General features: G+C 52.4%; 5 protein-coding genes across 5 annotated transcripts; 3 read left to right on the top strand and 2 right to left on the bottom strand.

Moving 5' to 3' along the window:
• Positions 1 to 1,262: 1,262 nt before the first annotated feature.
• Positions 1,263 to 1,664, top strand: TGAM01_v210424 (hypothetical protein; the record flags this gene model as incomplete). Its single annotated transcript, XM_018810229.1, has 3 exons — positions 1,263 to 1,343; positions 1,406 to 1,483; positions 1,581 to 1,664. 3 exons carry the CDS (start codon positions 1,263 to 1,265, stop codon positions 1,662 to 1,664), a joined length of 243 nt encoding a protein of 80 aa, XP_018656544.1.
• Positions 1,665 to 2,528: 864 nt separating this feature from the next.
• TGAM01_v210425 (hypothetical protein) lies at positions 2,529 to 4,225 on the bottom strand (the record flags this gene model as incomplete). Its single annotated transcript, XM_024550795.1, has 3 exons — positions 2,529 to 2,582; positions 2,635 to 3,114; positions 3,173 to 4,225. 3 exons carry the CDS (start codon positions 4,223 to 4,225, stop codon positions 2,529 to 2,531), a joined length of 1,587 nt encoding a protein of 528 aa, XP_024404468.1.
• Positions 4,226 to 5,428: 1,203 nt separating this feature from the next.
• Positions 5,429 to 7,932, top strand: TGAM01_v210426 (dolichyl-phosphate-mannose-protein mannosyltransferase; the record flags this gene model as incomplete). Its single annotated transcript, XM_018810227.1, has 5 exons — positions 5,429 to 5,563; positions 5,638 to 5,768; positions 5,839 to 6,391; positions 6,472 to 7,231; positions 7,289 to 7,932. 5 exons carry the CDS (start codon positions 5,429 to 5,431, stop codon positions 7,930 to 7,932), a joined length of 2,223 nt encoding a protein of 740 aa, XP_018656542.1.
• Positions 7,933 to 8,630: 698 nt separating this feature from the next.
• Positions 8,631 to 9,410, bottom strand: TGAM01_v210427 (hypothetical protein; the record flags this gene model as incomplete). The annotated part of the gene is made up of 1 exon (XM_018810226.1): positions 8,631 to 9,410. The coding sequence occupies one exon, from the start codon at positions 9,408 to 9,410 to the stop codon at positions 8,631 to 8,633; it is 780 nt and encodes a 259-aa protein (XP_018656541.1).
• Positions 9,411 to 11,390: 1,980 nt separating this feature from the next.
• Positions 11,391 to 13,782, top strand: TGAM01_v210428 (hypothetical protein; the record flags this gene model as incomplete). Its single annotated transcript, XM_018810225.1, has 2 exons — positions 11,391 to 11,403; positions 11,471 to 13,782. The coding sequence occupies 2 exons, from the start codon at positions 11,391 to 11,393 to the stop codon at positions 13,780 to 13,782; spliced, it is 2,325 nt and encodes a 774-aa protein (XP_018656540.1).
• Positions 13,783 to 14,003: the final 221 nt, after the last annotated feature.

The raw sequence follows: 14,003 nt of genomic DNA on the forward strand, positions 1-14,003 counted from the left end.
GCCAGACAATCACGCCTGCTGGCCCCTCCGTCGCCGACACGCTGCCCAGCATCGACTTTGGCTTCGACGATTTGCGCGAGCGCATGGCCAAGTTTACAGCCAAATTCGATGCATTCATTGAACAAGGGCGCAAGCGTGTTCTGGAAGAACGCAATCAGTTCCGCGTCAACATGGCCGAGCTTCAAGGTATGCGCTGCTGGAAAGCTGCGGGGTGCTGGGATTCAAGAAAATGCCACTATATAGATACTGATTACCACCGCCTGCAGAGGACGAGCGAATGAAGAGAAAGGATATCGAAATCGCCCAAGTCAAGATGTCTACCTACCAACAGACAATCGAGAAAGAAGAGGCCGAGAAGCGCGAAATGGAAATGGCCATCTCATCACTGGCCGCCCAGCGCGACAGCCACATCGCCACCAGAGACCAGCTCAAAGCCCAGATCGCCGAGACGCAAGCCGAGATCGAAACCCGCATCGCCGCCCAGCGCGCGTATAACAAGCAAAAGGAGGCACAGTCGCGATACAACGTCCCCGAGCTGGACTTTTGGATCTCCACGCTGTGCATGCGGATCGAGGGCGCGGGAAAGGACGACAGGCTCAAGTTTGTGTACACGCACATTGACGAGAAGAATTGGGAGCGCGAGGCGTGGTTTGAGCTGGTGACGAGCTCGAGGGACTACGATGTGAAACACTGCCGGCCGAAGCTGGAGCGGGAGAGCGTGGAGAGGGTGCTGGACAGGGTGAATGAGACGAGAGAGCTGGTGGTGCTGCTGAAGGGGATGCGGGAGCTGTTTGTGGAGGCGATCAAGTCTTGAAAGAAGAGGATTTTGATTGTCTTTTGCTTAATGATGATGATGCTATAGTATATGCCAGATACCCGCAGATAATGAGCTGCATAAAAGTTGTCGATATGTAACAGATGTCTCAACTCTTATGATGTCCGCAAATGATGCAACGCAAAGAACCAAAATATACGTTCAAAATGTATAATCAGTACTCAAAAAGTCTTCAATCCTTCCAAGAGCATCAATGAATCCGGCTCCAGTTTAACAATATAGTCCATCAAATAGTATTTATCTTGCTGTTGGTATATTCCCCCCTTGACAATCACCAGCTACTCGCACCAACACCGCTAAAGCCGCCTGCCATCAGCGCGTCTAGCCCCACTATCCATCTATCCATAGGCACCTCGCAAGCATCCAAACAAACTCCAGGCCTCTCTCTCAAACTCTCAACCACCGCCATCTAAATCAAAACCTCGCCATGCCCAAGCCCGATAAGCCAGACAAACACGCCGCGGCGTCCCAAGCCGTCGACATTCTCGAGGAGATTGCCGCCATGCTGGTACGTCCATCCATTCTCATCATCGTTCCCCAAATCTCATACTGACCTTGTTTTCGCTCTAGAACTGCCACATGGATCGTCGCATGCTGTCGACGTGCATCTCATTGATTGAACAGGGCGTTCATCCCGAATCACTAGTTGTATGTACCCCTGAGCCGCCGCTCCTCTTTCTTTCTTGTTGTGCCCGCATGGTATCTGTATACATGTCCGTATCGTTTTTGCTGACGCCCCTTATAGCAAGTCATCAAGGAGCTGCGTGAGATTGCCGACGAGACGAGGCGCGAACAGCAAGAGGCCGCTGTAGCTAATAGTCGTCGGTGAAATCAACATTAATCGCGCTTTCTCAAATGATTTCTATTCTCAATGTTTCGCGCACTGTTTGATATTTCTTTGCGGCTTTTCTTTTCTTATGAAATGTAATGAGGACTACTTGGTTTTGAGCTGGGATTCTATCAACCATTATTCATGGCGCTTAAGGCGTGTGTTTACAAAGGGCTAAATTACCACCGAGGGATGAAACTACTATTAGTATATAAATGTTGAACAAACGACCTGATTCCCAGTTTTTCAAACTTGATACTCCAAAAGAATGCTTCTCCCTCGTTTTTATATATAGATATGTTTGGATGAGCGACCCCTTCTTACCGTCGATGAAACCCCATCATTTTCAATACGCCATGCTGTCATGTTGAGATTTGGTAAAAGCAAATCCAAGTAGGAAAGTGATACAAGGAAAATTTTGAAAAGAAAAGAAAGTGGTATCCCGTGAAGCAAAACTTATTCAACCGCCAAACTCCGCTCCAGAAAGACGCCCCTTGTGAATACAGATTACTTGCTTCTCCATACGTCGTCATAGTTGTTACCAAATGGCATTCTTTGTGTTATTGTCAAGAGCTCAAGGCTCGGGTCATCGGACAGTCCATCATCTGTGTCCAATCAAATTAATTCCGTTTTCGTCCTCGTCGTCATCCTCTTCGTCATCTTCCGCCTCGGGAGCATCGTCGTCGCTGGATTCTTCGGAATCATATTCATCATCATCGCTAGCTTCATCGTCCTCGGCATCTTCACCGCTCCTCCAGAAGCCCAAGATATCATCGTCGGACTCTCCATCCATTTCTAAAACGGCTGGCTGCGGTATATCCATCAATAAGCGTGTAGGCGACATCGACCGCGCATATCTGTCTATTATGCGTGACGGGGGCTCGGGTGCATTGGAAGAATGTCGCCGTCTATTACGGCCTGGGATTGGTCGCGGGCCTGTCGTAATGGAGATTCGCCGATTTCCAGGTACGACCTCTGCTGAGTCGATTTCTTCTGCAATCGGAGGCTGGTCACCAGCAGCAGCCTGGAGCTCCTCGAGGTTGCGGCCCATTATCTGCAGCTCTACCGTATTATAAGACCGACAAATTGAGCATTTGAGGCCCAACCAATGGTATGCCACAGTGCTTCTGGCAGAACAATCGTTACAGAGAATCTTGGCTTTTGTGTCCTGAAACTCTGGTGGCATGGGCTGGCTCATAATGGCAAGCTCCAAGTTGCGGAACTGCGTTTCCATGTTGACGAGGCTTTTGCTGCAAAGCGGGCATTTGTACGACGATCTCAAGTGCTGCTCATAGCACTTTTTATGTATACTATGGCCGCATACCATGAACACTACCCGTTTCGGTGACGTAAACATGTATTCTCCGCAAATCGGGCAATTACAGTCAGTCGATCGCTCGATACATTTGTGCGAGCTCTCAATCGATGTAGTGATGCACGCCCGGCACGTCTAGTAAAGCTGTTTAACAACCGCATCTTATGAAAATGATCTCAAAGAGTAAACTCACCTTACAGTGGAAGAAATCCTTCCCAAGTCCCATACCTCGGCGACATATTCCACAGTCATTGCAGTGATAGATGGGCTTGTTGGGGCGGTTTTCCCAAAGCTTACAAATATTGCAGTAATACTGGGCCGTCACCTCACCGCAGTTGTTGCATACATCAGATGCTTTCTGAGGTGTGGCACAAAGCATGCAGAGCATGTTCTTTGTGTCCTTGCGGATCAGCGTGTGATCCTCGTTCGCATCGTGGCAGAACCGACAAGTATACCACTTTTTGCAGGTGGAACACTGCAGCTTCACGTTCCGCTCGTAGTGCTCACATCCCAGTGGACCTCGAGTTTCAGTAAGCGAAGCAGCCGAGTGCGTTGGTGTTGTTACGCTTGGTGTTCTTGAGTGCCGGATAGGGGCATATGTTGGGGCGATGTCACTTTCGCTCAAGACAAACGTCTCTTTAACTGATGGCTCGCCCATCACCTGATTTTGCCAGTACTTGAAGGCTTCGAGAGGCCCGGTCGGGCTGGCCGGCTCCCATACATGGCCAATTGATCCATCGTCCGAGTCGCCTTTGCCCAAGGACGTGGCCGTGGCCATGGACGCACGATAGCCCTCTAGTAGGGTATCGTGAATGAGCCTTGCCTTTTCGCCAGATGAGATATCCCGGCAGTTGATCTCCTGGATGCGGGTCCGCAGCTCTCTCATGCCATCGTCTTCCGGAATGGGCCCGCCCTTCTTGGCTGGTGCATTTCTGGGCGGCGTTATGGGGAAGCCCAGATGATCGAGCAGCGGTCCATTGGGTGTCACCGGCTCAACGGCGGCCTCCTCAACAATTGTTTCCTGGGTGGAAGTGCTCAGAGGCCGTGACCGCTGCCGTTCAAGCGGGAGATTGGGTCCTTGCTGCACGACATCCTCGGCTTCATCCGAATCGTGGACAGCATCCGCCTGGGCCACGGGCGTGTCTTCCTGTCCGGCTACCGGTGGCGTTGCACGGGAGATCTCAGAAAAGCGCCGGGCCTGTCGCAGCACAGGGTTGATGATGAATTCGGAGACAAGGGAAGGCATCGGGAGACCTGGTCGGCGCAACCGCAGCGCCTGCTGCTGAGGCGCAGCTGAGGGACGGGGGGATGTCTAAGATTAAGTACGAGCAAGATGAGGCTACTACCTAGCTCATGCAATAAGACGCCCGGCAGCCGTGGAAAGGCGGTGATGCCTGTGATTTATAGGAGATAAAAAGACACAAAGTAGGATACGGGAGGAGCAACAGTGGATTCGTCAAGGTCAGTCGGACATGCTCAGCTGGTGAGAGTTTCCATCTGCTTGGCGTCCGGAGGCCAGAAGTCAGGTAAGGCTTGAAGGGAAGTCGTGCGATGGCCGGCCAGGCGTCGGCGAGATTATAGCAGGATATGGCCAGCGATGATCGCAAGGATGACATAAGGCAGGGATTAGATTCCAGACTAGCACGGTATTCATCATTCTCGGGACCAACGAAAAAAGCTGTCTGGACGCAGTCAGTGCCATAAGCAGGTCTAGTGGCGGGACGCTTGCATGTGATTTTGCGCCAACAAAGGGAATTCCAGCCCAACAATCCGGCAGCTACTTAGACTGCCTTCTACAGGGGACCGGCCTGCTACAAGTAAAATACAGCGTCTTCTCGCCCGCTGTGGCTCAGTCTTGTCCTCAGCTGTGGCTAATGGCTGGTGGCTGGTGGCCGCTGGTGTACCTGGACCGCAGGTAGTGGGCTGGTATGCGGGAGCGAAAATAAGAGGGCGAGCTACAACTAGGTACGCACTACGCGCAAATAGTGCCAGCAGCAAGGAACGCCACTAGCCACGCGGCTGAGCACTAGCTGGAGGGATTGCAAGGTGGCCAATATTCCTTAGCTGAACCAGGGGGGCATCAGGAAGCTGTCGTATTCTTGGAATATCCGACGCAAGCAGCAATATCCGCCAGAAACACCTCCTTTGTCATTTCCACTTCGTTTCTCTCCCCTGAGCCGGACTTGGCCTTGAGGATTGTTGCTTTCCTCCTTTTCTCCCTTTTCGAATCGACGGTGCCGCGTCGTCGCCGTCGTCGATGTTATAGCCGTTTGAGTCCCTAAACTCGTCCAGTCATTACAAATTGTGCCGCATTGGGAGCTGGCCGAGAGTGACCCTCCCCTATTCTTCTCTCTTCCCGCTGCTTTGAAATTTCTTTTCTATCAACTCAATTGATTCTTTGCCTCTGCCTGCAACTTCTGGCGACACCAGAAAGTTGTCCTCCAGAACCATGGCTGCCGAAAAGGCCGCTCTCGCCTCTGGCGCTGACCTGGGCGATGGCCTGAGAAAGCGACAGGTTGCCTCACCAGGCGCGCCCTCGCTCAATGCATCTCAGCCAGATGACAAGAAGAAGCTTGCGAAGAAGGTAATAGAGCGGCATCCAGAGCCAATGAGTCTAGTCGATTGCGCGCAACAGGGATTGACTGACAGCGGTTGCAGGAGAAATCTTTCTTCGAAGTGTTTGCAGATATAGAGTCCATCGTTGCCCCGCTGATCTTCACGGCCGTTGCCATCTTCACGCGATTGTATAAAATTGGCATTAGCGATATCGTCACTTGGGATGAGGCTCAGTATGTACAAGGACCCTGGTCTCTCTGACGCTAGAATTGGAGCGGGTTTGCTGATTGTTCGTTCCAACAGCTTTGGCAAGTTTGGCAGCTACTACATCAAGCATGAATACTACTTCGACGTCCACCCTCCCCTCGGAAAGATGCTGGTTGGTCTCTCTGGAGTCCTCGCCGGCTACAACGGATCCTTCGAATTCAAGTCTGGCGAGAAATACCCCGAAGATGTCAACTACACCTTTATGCGAGCCTTTAATGCCGCCTTTGGCATTGCCTGCATCCCCATGGCCTACTTTACCGCCAAGGAGCTCAAGCTGACTCGGCCTGCCGTCTGGCTCGTTACGCTGATGGTTCTCTGCGAAAACTCTTACACCACAATCAGCCGTTTCATTCTTCTCGACTCCATGTTGCTCTGTGGAACCTTTGCTACCACTCTTTGTTGGGCCAAGTTCCACAATCAGCGACGCAACAGCTTCGAGCCCGAGTGGTTCTTCTGGCTCTTCATGACTGGTGTGAGCATTGGATGTGTTTGCAGCGTCAAGCTCGTGGGTCTCTTTGTTACTGCTCTAGTCGGTCTTTACACAATTGAGGATCTCTGGACAAAGTATGGTGATAGGAGAATGCCGATTGTGAGTCCTTCCTTTTTGGAGTCCCCCTGTTTCCTCTGCCCTGTTGACTGAGTTGCCTACTTACAACCATGTTATTATAGCCTGTTCTCGCCGCTCACTTTTCCGCTCGTGTCGTGGGACTCATCGTCGTTCCTTTCCTCATCTACATGCTCTCGTTTGCTCTGCACTTCGCTATTCTCGATTCCACCGGTCCCGGCGATGCCCAGATGAGCTCTCTCTTCCAAGCCAACTTGAAGGGAACCGAAGTCGGCAAGAACAGCCCTCTTGAGATTGCCATTGGATCTCGCGCCACTATCAAGAACATGGGTTATGGCGGTGGTCTTCTTCACTCTCACGTTCAGACCTACCCCGAGGGCTCTGGCCAGCAACAAGTCACCTGCTACCACCACAAGGATGCTAACAACGATTGGTTCTTCTACCCCAACCGCTACGAGCCCGACTATGATCCCGAAGGTGATCTGCGATTCATCGGCGATGGATCAGTCATTCGCCTCATTCACGCCCAGACCGGCCGCAACTTGCACTCTCACGACATTGACGCTCCCGTTTCCAAGTCCCACCGCGAGGTTTCCAGCTACGGTAACCTCACTGTTGGAGATGAGAAGGATCACTGGCAGATTGAAGTCGTCCGGGATGCGGCATCTCGTGACCGCAGCAAGATCCGCACCCTGACTACTGCTTTCCGTCTCAAGCACACTGCAATGGGCTGCTATCTTCGAGCTGGCAATGTCAACCTTCCCCAATGGGGCTTCAAGCAGATTGAAGTCACTTGCGACAAGCAAAACAATCCTCGTGACACTTATACTCACTGGAACGTTGAGGCTCACTGGAACGACAAGCGTAAGTAATAACTCATGTTTGGGGACCTTGTGACGATAATCGCTAACCTTTTACTAGTCCCTGAGAGTGACCCTAATGTTTACAAGTCGCCCTTTATTCACGACTTCATCCATCTCAACGTAGCCATGATGACATCCAACAACGCCCTTGTGCCGGATCCCGATAAGCAGGACGATTTGGCCTCCCAGTGGTGGCAATGGCCCATCCTCAACGTGGGACTTCGTATGTGCGGCTGGGATGACAACATTGTCAAGTACTTCCTCCTCGGCAACCCATTCATCTACTGGGGCAGCACGGTATCTCTCGGCCTCGTCGGTCTCGTTGTGGCCTGGTACATTGTGCGATGGCAGCGTGGTTACAGGGAGCTCGACAACAAGGAGATTGACCAGATCCACTACGCCGGTATCTATCCCGTCATCGGCTGGTTCTTGCACTATCTTCCTTTTGTTATCATGGCGCGTGTAACCTACGTGCACCACTACTACCCTGCCCTGTATTTTGCCATCCTGTCTCTGGGCTTCTTGGTCGATTGGACCATGAGAAACCGCGCAGCCGTCGTGCAGGGCGTCATCTATGGCGTCCTGTACAGCGTCATTATCGGGCTTTATATCCTGTTTATGCCCATCTGCTGGGGTATGACGGGAAACAACCAACAGTATTCGTACCTGAAATGGTTTGACAACTGGCGCATCAGCGATTAAACCCCCTTTTTCTTATCTAGGACTTGAACTAGGCACATTTGACAAGCATTGATGGCGAGCATGATTTACTTATTATTTTACTTCATGTTGGTTGTCAAAAGCTCTTTTCTCTTTTTGTCTTATCATGGCGGTGGAAGGTAGAGTGGAGGGAGAGGAGAAGACTACTCATTTCTAAAAACGAAAAAAATTTACGTGTAAGATTTTATTTAAAAGGCGTGGAACGGGACGGAGACAACTTTTTTCGCATCAACGAAGAAAAAAAAAGAGCAACGGGATAGGTAGGATGGAAATTTCGCAAGTCATATAAAAGAAGATGATAGGGAACAAATCAAGATTGGCGGAAAATACTATAAACCGCATTTAATGCAAGGCATATATCTCTCCCAACTTTCTTTGTGTAAGTTAAGAGATAGACGCGTGTGTGTGTGATTCTAGGCTTGAATGCCAATTGTGCTTTGAAGCATCTACTATTATTAGACAGTGCCATGTTTCCAGTTGCTTGGCCATGCTTTCCAAGGGTCCTTTATGACCAGAGTATCGTGTACTGATGAAGCCCATCGGGTATCATATCTTGCTTGCTCGCTTGTTTGCTTACTAGCTCTCTCCTCCTCCTTTCATTCTTCTCATATTTGCTCAACATGGCTGTTCCGCTTTACGATTCGCGTTATACAGAAGGAAAACTTAGAATATGCCTGGAATTAACAACATCCGCCGCCTGATTTGCTGGCGTCAGCTGTTAACCTCACTTGCCGGCTTCCACCAGCACTAGGGCCCTTAACGCCGGATCTCCTGTCGTTTAGATTATACTTGCCGGCCTGGATGTTCTGGTATATCCTCTCGGCGACTCTCATAAAGGCTTTTTCCACATTCTCGCCGCTCTTAGCACTCGTCTCGACGTACTCGAGGATGCCATTACGCCTGGCCCACTCTTCCGCCTCTTCCCGGGTGACCTCTCGCTTGTTGTCCTCTTGCTGTGTCAGATCGGCCTTGTTGCCGACCAGGACGATGACAATGTCGGGCTCGGCAATCTGGCGGAGGTCGTTGAGCCAGTCCGTGGCGTGCTGGAAGGTGGCCTTGCGCGACAGGTCAAAGACGAGCAGCGCGCCGCTTGCGCCACGGAAATACGACCTCGTGACGGACTTGTATGTTTCTTGGCCGGCCGTGTCCCACAGGCTGAGCTTCATATGCTTCTGGGGGGTGTTGCTGGTGTCGCGCGGCGGTTCCGGGAGCCCGCCGGGCGAAGGCGGCGCATCGTCGGCGGCGGAGGACGAGGAGGGAGGGAATGCGATGGCGCCGGCGGGCGTGTGAGGCGGGCCGACGGGCACGATGCGCGAGCCGAATTCAACGCCGATTGTGACGTCGTGGTGCGCGGAGAAGCGGCCTTCGCAGAGGCGGATGGTGAGACTGGATTTGCCGCATCCTGAGTCGCCTATGCAGACCAGCTTGGCGATGTAGTCCCAAGGCGCTGAGGAGGACATGTGGAGGTGTGGACAAGGTACTGCGCAGCTTGCGCAAGGCTATTTGGAGACGTAGCGAGAGGGGAAATGACGAAGAAGAGGAGCTGAAGAGGTGGTTTGTATAAATAGTCGAACGGCCTGGGATTATTCAAAGCGCAAGTGGTAGAGCTATAGCTGTTGGGGTGGCGGCTCGTCGAATGAATGGAAGTATAACTAAGGTGGGTTCGAGGCTATCGCTGCGGCGAACGGCACGTGGGTGGAAGAAACGGCCAAGACAAGGTCCGTTCTCAAAGCCGTTGACGCAATCGACGAGGGGAGGCTTCAAAGTATTGTAGTGAAACAATTAAAAAGAACGCGGCACGTAGGAACACTTTACACAGGAATGAAAAAGATGGGAAAAAAAAACAAGTTGAAAGGGCCTGTCTTGGTTTGTAAAGAGAAAGGGCAGGTGACGATGGCTTGTCACGGGCCAGCGAGAAGAGAGGAGCTGACAGGCCTGGTTTTGGTGTGACCCGTGCGTGTTGAGGGAAAAGCTGGAGAAGGAGGAGATGCGATTTTGGGGGCCAGGGTCTATTTCTTTCCTTTTTCTACGACAAACTATGACAGAAGTATTGGCTCGGTACTACTAGCAGCAGATCGGATGCCTCACCGATGATGATCGTTTTTACGGCTACTGCAGAAACGTGCATAATTAGCCGGCAGCTTCCTTGACGTCTGGCATCTGCATCTGCATCTGCGGTGCCTAAACTGGCCGCGCCGCGCCGGTGGATGCAGCTGTTATCGGTGACGCAAGAGAGCGATAACGGCATCATGACGAGACGGTGACCGGCCTAGCGGTAAGAATCCCGCGGCCCAGCGTTTTTGCTTAGGGGCCGATCCTACAGTAGCACGGCCCGGCACTGCCTTGTGGAAGAAGCATCTCGTACTGCATACCTGGAGTGCTATAGGCAGCCATATGCGCATCTTGCAAGTGGTGATTGTACGTGTACAGACAACTACAGTGACGGATGCACTATGCGGTCAAAGATTATGCAGTCAAAGCTGTGCTGCCTTTTTGATTGATTGAACCCTTAGGCAGCTGCTCGGGGCCCGTGATGGCGCCATCGTTTGTATAAGCCGCAGCTTCAACTGCTCAAGCTTCTGTTAGGGCTCGGGTAATGCTTCCATTTACTATTGACCTGTTCTACCTCTCAGCTTCTGCTCGTTTGTGTCTTATCGAGCTCCCAAGTATTATGTAATGCCCAGCAGCACTGCCTGCTGGATCAACTGACGGGCTCGCTGGCTGCCCTTGTGCTCACTCAGCGCAAGTCCCAGGTACCACGAGGATCCTCCGTCCGGTACTTGCAGCCTGTGCCATCCCAGCAGGCAGCACCCGGATGCGGATCCTCCAAGAGCCTCTCCCTGGCTGTATCACCGAGTATGTACCTCCCTCGCGGGTACTAAAACTTACGGGGCTGCCGCCCAGTCACCTGTGGCTCTCGCTGAGGCGCTGACCGCCAGCAAAGTTTAGGCTCTACACCGGCCACGGCACGCTCCAGTCGTCCCCTAGCCATTCACTAAGTTTTGGGCTATCGAGGTCACCAAACCGACTCATCCGCCTTGTGTCGCCTGACCCTTCTCAGTGCTTCTCTCTTTTCGTTTTACAACGAGGCACATCTTTTTTTTTTTTTTGCTGGTGTTTCTCCAACTTGGCGACTGAACAACCGCCGCATATACATCTTACTCATATCCCTTTTACGGTGTAATATTTTCGGTCTTCCTTATTCATCTTGGGCTGCTACTTTGCCCGTTACATGCAAGGGAGAGCGCCCGTCTTAGTCTTTGCTGCCTGTCCCAGCGTTTTCGTCATCGCCACCAGCCTGCGAGCCGATCCCATCACAACGCCGTTGCCGCGAGGAAACATAACAAACTGCCGCTCAGCATAACCGCAGCGAAGCAACCGTCGAGGTGACAGCCGGACCAGCCTCTTATCGTGGGGGCGGCGGCAGGTGAAGGGGCATCATGTTTTCCGAGTGTGAGTGACGACACTGCATCCTGCGAGGCTGCGTATCCCCAACTTGCTGCTAACGCCGCGTTCTCAGATGCCTCAAAGTTTCTCGCGCAGTCGCAGTCGAGGCTTTCGAACTTTGGCCAGCCAGATAACGATAATACATCTCGACAAAACGACTGGTCTTCACGCCCATCTCGGCCCTACCGAGACGCTGGTCGCGGAAATGGGGGCCAACGGTCGTTTCTTTCTAGGGGCAACCCATATCAGAATGGTGGCGGAGGAGCAGGAGCCGGCGGCAGCGGCAGTTCGCGGTTTGGCCAGCTCGCGTTTGGTTCTCGCATAACAGCTGCGCAGGATGCACCGCTATTTCACAGCACGCTGGACGAGTTTCGGGAGGAGGATGACGAGGAGGAGCGCGATAGGGAAGCGGCTGACCTTTATGCGCTGCAGAGATCTCGGCGGGTAGCGGCTGCTAGCAAACTGGCCGACAGCGTTGAATCAGACGCCAATAGCCGAGGCTCGATTGAAGACAGCTCAAGTCAGTTCGACCACCCGTATCGAGCCCAAGGGTTTGGCCGAGGCATCAGGAGCAGTTGGAATGGGACTAGGAGCTCACACCAAATATCTGTTGCAAGGGACACGCCGTTAGAAGAGGAGGAGGGAGAAGAAGTTGATCACGATAACGAGGATAGCAGATATGGCGGAAGCGACCACGGCGGTGATCATAGGGGGAACATGGTTGATGTTGGTCTTGGATCGCAGGAGGACCCTGACGAGGATCCGCCGGACTCGCTGTTTGGAGAGGCGGTCGACAGCAGTCCCCCAGCGTTCCAGCGGTTCAAGGACCACTCCGGACGAACGCCCCTGATATCAAAGTCCGCAAGAAGCGACACTGACATGGCCAGCACGCGACACACGGAGCCGCCAGAAGTTGACCCAGCTTTGGCGGGAAACATGTTCATCGAAGGAGAAATATTCCGACATGATCCCTTCTTCGCATGGATATTCTTAGTCTGTCTCGCTGGCATGATGTCCACTTTTGTCCTGGTATGGCTAAACACCTCACCAAGAAGCAGCCCTGTGGGAGATACCATCTATAACACGCTGCAAAAATCGTTCAACATGCTCGCAGTCGATACCGTAGTGGCAGTAATGGTGTCATTTGTGTGGCTGGCGGCGCTGCGGTCCTTTGTTCGGCCGCTGGTTACTGTTATCCTAATCGCTGTGCCGGCCATCATGTTTTCCTTTGCCGTCTTCTCGTTTGCATCGTCATTCAAGGGGCGGACACATGGGGCCAGCTTCCAGGATAGCGTCATGAGATGGACAGCTGCTGTCCCTGCAGCCTCGTGCATATTGTGGCTTTGGCTTGTCGTCAAGGGTCGGAGAGCAATTCAGCAAGCCATTGAAATCCTTCAATTTTCCTCAAAGATTTTGGCTCAAAATCCGGGACTCCTGCTGGTGGGGTTTGGCTGCCTGGCATTGATTGTTGTGTGGACTTGGGTATGGCTAGCCATGTTTACTCGGGTGTTCATGGGCGGGTATTTCTCAAAGAGTCTGGCCAAATTCGTGATCCGCTTCTCTAGCTGGTGGCTCGGTGCAGGCTTTGTCTTCATGTATATGTGGACGCTCTCCGTCATCAACGCGATACATCGAGCGACGACTGCTGCGACTGTTTCTCAGTGGTACTTTCACCGCAACGCGGGACCTTCTACCCCCTCAAAGGAGATTGTGCTGGCAGCCCTGAGTCACGGTACGACGACAATATTTGGCAGCATTTGTGAATCAACCCTGCTGTCTCTTCTCATCCGGGCGCCATTGATTTTCCTACCCAGGAGGATAGGCGCAATAATTACAAACGTCGCCTCTTTCTGGATTCCAACGCCTGTGGTGGCTCTCACAAACCCTCTCACAATCACTTTTGCGGCCATACACTCTCAAGGCTTGGCCACGTCTGCCCGGGGCCTTGATCAGATGGAGTTTGTATCGGCTGCAATCCCTACTACTACGTTGACACCCAGGGCTCTACGCCTACGAGGCCAGGGGAACGGCTTACTGCCTTACCGGCTGGCCAAGCTGCTTCTGGTCGCAACACGACTGATTATGGCCACGGGCCTTGGTTTCGCGGGCTGGGTCATTACAGCGAAGCAGCTGCGATTCCAGCTCCCAGACGGCGTGGGTGTCCGAGGATCAGCATACGCATACGTGGTCGGCATGATGGCTAGTTTCATTGGGTATTCGGTTATGGGCGCAATGGAAGGCATTCTCAGCGGAATTGTCGACGCAGTTTTGATTTGCTACGGTAGCGAGCGACGGATGGAAAGGGGCCATGGACGATTCTGTCTTGAAGCAGCGTATCTGTTTGGCGAGCGTCGAGGAAGCGGCGAGGACCTTGGATATGCGTAGACAAAAGAGTTCAGATTGCGGCTCTCTTCTTCTGTTCGCATGCGTACGACGAAGGAATATATGTTCTTTTTTTCTCTTCTTCTTTCCTTTTGTTACTAGCACGTTTTCTGCGCATTTTCTCTCACAATTTCCCCCCCCCTTGTTTTTCTATCTTCATATTCCTCATTGCTTACTTGCGTATGTCCTTTCTCTTTCATTTGTTGCTTGTTATGCGGTCTTTG

Source organism: Trichoderma gamsii, assembly GCF_001481775.2.
Source record: "Trichoderma gamsii strain T6085 chromosome Unknown Scaffold_62.2, whole genome shotgun sequence".
Classification (NCBI taxonomy): domain Eukaryota; kingdom Fungi; phylum Ascomycota; class Sordariomycetes; order Hypocreales; family Hypocreaceae; genus Trichoderma; species Trichoderma gamsii.